Raw genomic sequence first — 5,497 nt, forward strand, 5'->3', positions numbered from 1 at the left:
TTGATAGAGCGCCGCCCTGCTCCTTATTGTCCTAATTGCATTGTCTCTCTTACGGTTGTGCATATCCTTGTTGAATGTCCTGACTTCCGGGACCAGCATGTGTCTTGTTTTCTGACCGTCCCTCGCGGTTGCTTGTCTCTCGATAGTATTCTTGGTGACTCGGATACTTTTGATATCGTTCGCCTTGTGCGTTTCTATTCTCGTATTGGCATCCTTGGTGATATTTAGCGCCCTCTGATTATCCCACACATTTGATGGTGCTACATAGCCTTCCCGGTTTAGTGCCTTCTTTCGATAATTACTTACTCCACCAGAGGTTATCTCCTTGGGAGGATGACTCATGCAGGATTATCATTTGAAATGACAACAAAAAAATCCAACATGATTCCACAAGAAAAGAGGCACAGGTATCTCTAGGAAATTTATAAAGAAGCCGGAAATGAACTAGCTCAAATCTACACTGACGGGTCATCTAATCCTGTCAATGGCAGGGTTGGTGCAGCATACACTGTAATTAAGAATAATGCTTTTCAATGCAAGTATGAAGAAAAATCATGTATTGAAAACTATGCCTCTTCAATGCAGGCAGAATTAACTGCCATCGTTATGGTGTTAAGATTCCTTGAACGAAACACTAATGGAGCAGTGATCTGCACTGATTCCAAAGCAGCACTCTAAAGCCTAAGTAAAAATCGGGCAGAAAATCTTGCGATAGTCTGTTACATGAACTCATGCTTGCTCTGAGGGTCAGTGCGTAAGGTGATGGAGTTCTAATTCAGTGGGGTTAGGCAAGGCCCGGCCCCCCAGGGAAAAAACAATTCCCAGAAAGTATTAATCACTGTAAATAGTCTACAATCTAGAGAGATTAACCCCCCACTATAACAAGGTAAGAAGAATACTCCGGTGAAATCTTAATTATATAATTTATTAACCCTAATACCCCCCCAAGCACAATCAATACCTTACCACCTCGATCATACATTATTTCCCTGAATCCACATAGGCAGGAGACGAGGGCTACAAAAAGCAGTTCTAGGGTTAAGGTTTACTTTTCTTAAGGGCAGAACACAACACTTGGTAACTTTACTCCCATGTGGTCCCAATAGGCCACCCCAGAGCACTTGGGGCTCAAAACACTGGTCTATAGGACACAACAATTTACTTAACACTAGTAACGGCGCGGTACATAAACAGCTACTTATCTTGGAAGTTACAGAATAAGGGGAACCTCTAGGATACTATTAGGAGAAAGCGCCAAGCCATTATGACTATAGAGCACTTGGAAGGGGTCAGGAGAATGATTTGGGATTTGACAAAGGGGGGGGGGGAAGGAATGGTGCCCAATCACTCGGACGGTCGGGGATTACGCCGACCTGCATGAAGCGAGACTGCCGCTCTACCGTCCAGCCCAAGTGGTGGGGCATATAAGGGGAAGAGAGGAAAAGGGGAGTAACCAGCCACACGTCCAGACCGCTTGAACACTCAGTCGAGAAGGAAGCTAACTCCCCCATGCGTGGTTGCTACCGAGTCAGTTAACTGAGCGTACAGTAACAATTACTAGTCTTCCAAGACAAACCTTTACATGCTACTAAAGCTAGTATCTAGCTTTACATAATAATAATAATAATAATTTATTTTGGAACAGTACATACATAGTTGCAACGTTACAGTACAAACATTCTGTTAGATTTAAAGATAGAGGTAGTACATACAATACCTAAGCCTCTAGTACGCATAGCGTTTCGGGCAAACTTTATACTAATATTCAATTAGCACAATGCAGGACCAGCTCTGTGAGCAACAACGTTATTCCTACGTCTGGCAGGGAAGTGGAACCATCAACCAGGTTGAGCACTTATGGACTCGTGAAACATAAGTGTAATACTTAAATTCCTTCATAACCCAACCTTTCAATTAATATTCTATAATTTACTTAATAAAAACCTACACATAATCCCAAACAGTCAGGGCCTATCATTACAAATACAGAGAGTGCATGGTACCTGTAAGTATGTAAACAGAGGCGTTCCTTGGCAGTGCCAATTAAGGTGCCAGCTACGAACCCAGTGTCGTAACATATTTGCTGAAATTAAGAGAGCTGTAAGGGTACTAACCAACCAGGAAAAAGTCGTCAAGTGTCTGTGGATCCCCTCCCATGTTGGAATATGTGGAAATGAACGAGCAGATGTGCTGGCTGCTGAAGGTGACCATATTGAATACTTCATACCCAAGACTCTTCTACAAATTAGAGGTATTGTCAGGCAACATCACCGTGACAAGGTAACTAAGGAAAGGAGGATAGAACAAATCAGCGAATTTGTCCGATGGCACAACATGGTTGCAGCTGGCAATCCCAATCATAATGGACGAAGAGGAGGTGGCCGCGGGAGAGAATTAGTAATAACGAGAATCCGCCTTGGATACAAATATCCATGGAGATTCGAGATGGAAATAACAGTTGAGCAGCGAAGTTGCAGAATCTGTGATGAGAGTGACGGACACCGCCTTGATCACTATATAGGTGAATGTGAACACCTCAGAGACATTAGAAATATGTGTAGAATAATAAACCCCACATTGTTTGAGTTAGGAAAACACTGTCAAATATAGATACTGTTCTTAAATAATTCCCCCATTTTACACCCACAAGATAACGTAAGATTTTAAGGGTTGACAGATGTTAATCATCTTGTTTTCAGGAGCTGTTCACTTGAGACAGTTAAGCAAGTCCCAGCTGTGTCTGGGTACAAGAGACAGGATGAACAACCCAGCGGGTTTTCTTCCTATTGGGGAGTGTAGTACATGCTGCTCTGACGGTGTGTCCTTTCACTGGATGAGTGGCGCTGCCCAATAAACTCAGCCCTAGGGGCAAAATTTAAAAAAAAATACTAGCAGCGGATTCACCAGCCACTTCTAACTTATCTACCATCTCTAAGATGTTGCCAGCCGCACCTCTTGTGGTTTGGGCGGGTGGAGCCACCCTGGGGCGGGTGGAGCCACCCTGGGGCGGGTAGAGGCACCCTGGGGCGGGTAGAGGCACCCTGGGGCGGGTAGAGGCACCCTGGGGCGGATAGAGGCACCCTGGGGCGGGTAGAGGCACCCTGGGGCGGGTAGAGGCACCCTGGGGCGGGTAGAGGCACCCTGGGGCGGGTAGAGGCACCCTGGGGCGGGTAGAGGCACCCTGGGGCGGGTAGAGGCACCCTGGGGCGGGTAGAGGCACCCTGGGGCGGGTAGAGGCACCCTGGGGCGGGTAGAGGCACCCTGGGGCGGGTAGAGGCACCCTGGGGCGGGTAGAGGCACCCTGGGGCGGGTAGAGGCACCCTGGGGCGGATAGAGGCACCCTGGGGCGGATAGAGGCACCCTGGGGCGGGTAGAGGCACCCTGGGGCGGGTAGAGGCACCCTGGGGCGGGTAGAGGCACCCTGGGGCGGGTAGAGGCACCCTGGGGCGGGTAGAGGCACCCTGGGGCGGGTAGAGGCACCCTAGGGCGGATAGAGGCACCCTGGGGCGGATAGAGGCACCCTGGGGCGGGTAGAGGCACCCTGGGGCGGGTAGAGGCACCCTGGGGCGGGTAGAGGCACCCTGGGGCGGGTAGAGGCACCCTGGGGCGGGTAGAGGCACCCTGGGGCGGGTAGAGGCACCCTGGGGCGGGTAGAGGCACCCTGGGGCGGGTAGAGGCACCCTGGGGCGGGTAGAGGCACCCTGGGGCGGGTAGAGGCACCCTGGGGCGGGTAGAGGCACCCTGGGGCGGGTAGAGGCACCCTGGGGCGGGTAGAGGCACCCTGGGGCGGGTAGAGGCACCCTGGGGCGGGTAGAGGCACCCTGGGGCGGGTAGAGGCACCCTGGGGCGGGTAGAGGCACCCTGGGGCGGGTAGAGGCACCCTGGGGCGGGTAGAGGCACCCTGGGGCGGGTAGAGGCACCCTGGGGCGGGTAGAGGCACCCTGGGGCGGGTAGAGGCACCCTGGGGCGGGTAGAGGCACCCTGGGGCGGGTAGAGGCTCCCTGGGGCGGGTGGAGGCACCCTGGGGCGGGTGGAGGCACCCTGCGGCGGGTGGAGCCACCCTGGGCGGGCGGAGCCACACTGGGCGGGCGGAGCCACCCTGGGCGGGCGGAGCCACCCTGGGCGGGCGGAGCCACCCTGGGCGGGCGGAGCCACCCTGGGGCGGGTGGAGGCACCCTGGGCGGGTGGAGCCACCCTGGGGCGGGTAGAGGCACCCTGGGCGGGCGGAGCCACCCTGGGCGGGCGGAGCCACCCTGGGCGGGCGGAGCCACCCTGGGCGGGTGGAGCCACCCTGGGCGGATAGAGCCACCCTGGGCGGGCGGAGCCACACTGGGCGGGCGGAGCCACCCTGGGCGGGCGGAGCCACCCTGGGCGGGCGGAGCCACCCTGGGCGGGCGGAGCCACCCTGGGCGGGCGGAGCCACCCTGGGCGGGCGGAGCCACCCTGGGCGGGCGGAGCCACACTGGGGGGGCGGAGCCACCCTGGGCGGGTGGAGCCACCCTGGGCGGGTGGAGCCACCCTGGGAGGGCAGAGCCACCCTGGGCGGATAGAGCCACCCTGGGCGGGCGGAGCCACCCTGGGCGGATAGAGCCACCCTGGGCGGGTGGAGCCACCCTGGGCGGATAGAGCCACCCTGGGCGGGTGGAGCCACCCTGGGCGGGTGGAGCCACCCTGGGCGGGTGGAGCCACCCTGGGCGGGCGGAGCCACCCTGGGCGGATAGAGCCACCCTGGGCGGGTGGAGCCACCCTGGGCGGATAGAGCCACCCTGGGCGGGCGGAGCCACCCTGGGCGGGCGGAGCCACCCTGGGCGGATAGAGCCACCCTGGGCGGATAGAGCCACCCTGGGCGGATAGAGCCACCCTGGGCGGGTGGAGCCACCCTGGGCGGGTGGAGCCACCCTGGGCGGGCGGAGCCACCCTGGGCGGGCGGAGCCACCCTGGGCGGGCGGAGCCACCCTGGGCGGGCGGAGCCACCCTGGGCGGGCGGAGCCACCCTGGGCGGGCGGAGCCACCCTGGGCGGATAGAGCCACCCTGGGCGGATAGAGCCACCCTGGGCGGATAGAGCCACCCTGGGCGGATAGAGCCACCCTGGGCGGGTGGAGCCACCCTGGGCGGGTGGAGCCACCCTGGGCGGGTGGAGCCACCCTGGGCGGGTGGAGCCACCCTGGACAACCAGCATAAACACATCATTGTTAACCTATAATTACTGGACAAATGGAATGAGCTTCAGGAGAGGATAAGTTTTAAAGTGGATATGATTGAGGCTATAGTTCGTGAGTCGTAGTATTAGACGAACGACAGGTGAAAAGGCGTGGCCCATGAGCTGGTGCCCGGCCCTGCAGACCAATACACACGCATCATACACACAAACAAGAACAAACGATCGTACCGCAAGATACGAACCTGCTCCAATATAGACGTCAATACGGCAGCCGCAGGACCTGGCTCCACCCTAACTTTTCCCACATTCCTTTCACGCTGGAGAAAGTGAGGATG

The 5,497-nt window shown here is 56.8% G+C and overlaps 1 protein-coding gene across 1 annotated transcript; it reads right to left on the reverse strand.

The window, feature by feature from the left end:
• Nucleotides 1–3,481: 3,481 nt before the first annotated feature.
• On the reverse strand, nt 3,482–5,188 carry LOC123770908 (polycystin-1-like protein 3). Its single transcript, XM_045763085.2, has one exon. The coding sequence runs from the start codon at nt 5,186–5,188 to the stop codon at nt 3,482–3,484; it is 1,707 nt and encodes a 568-aa protein (XP_045619041.2).
• Nucleotides 5,189–5,497: the final 309 nt, after the last annotated feature.

The sequence above is a fragment of the Procambarus clarkii genome, chromosome 56 (assembly GCF_040958095.1).
Source record: "Procambarus clarkii isolate CNS0578487 chromosome 56, FALCON_Pclarkii_2.0, whole genome shotgun sequence".
Classification (NCBI taxonomy): Eukaryota; Metazoa; Arthropoda; class Malacostraca; order Decapoda; family Cambaridae; genus Procambarus; species Procambarus clarkii.

Excerpts from the sequence above, each read along its gene's own strand:
- LOC123770908 (XM_045763085.2), bottom strand. The coding sequence starts at position 5,188 with ATGTGTTTATGCTGGTTGTCCAGGGTGGCTCCACCCGCCCAGGGTGGC.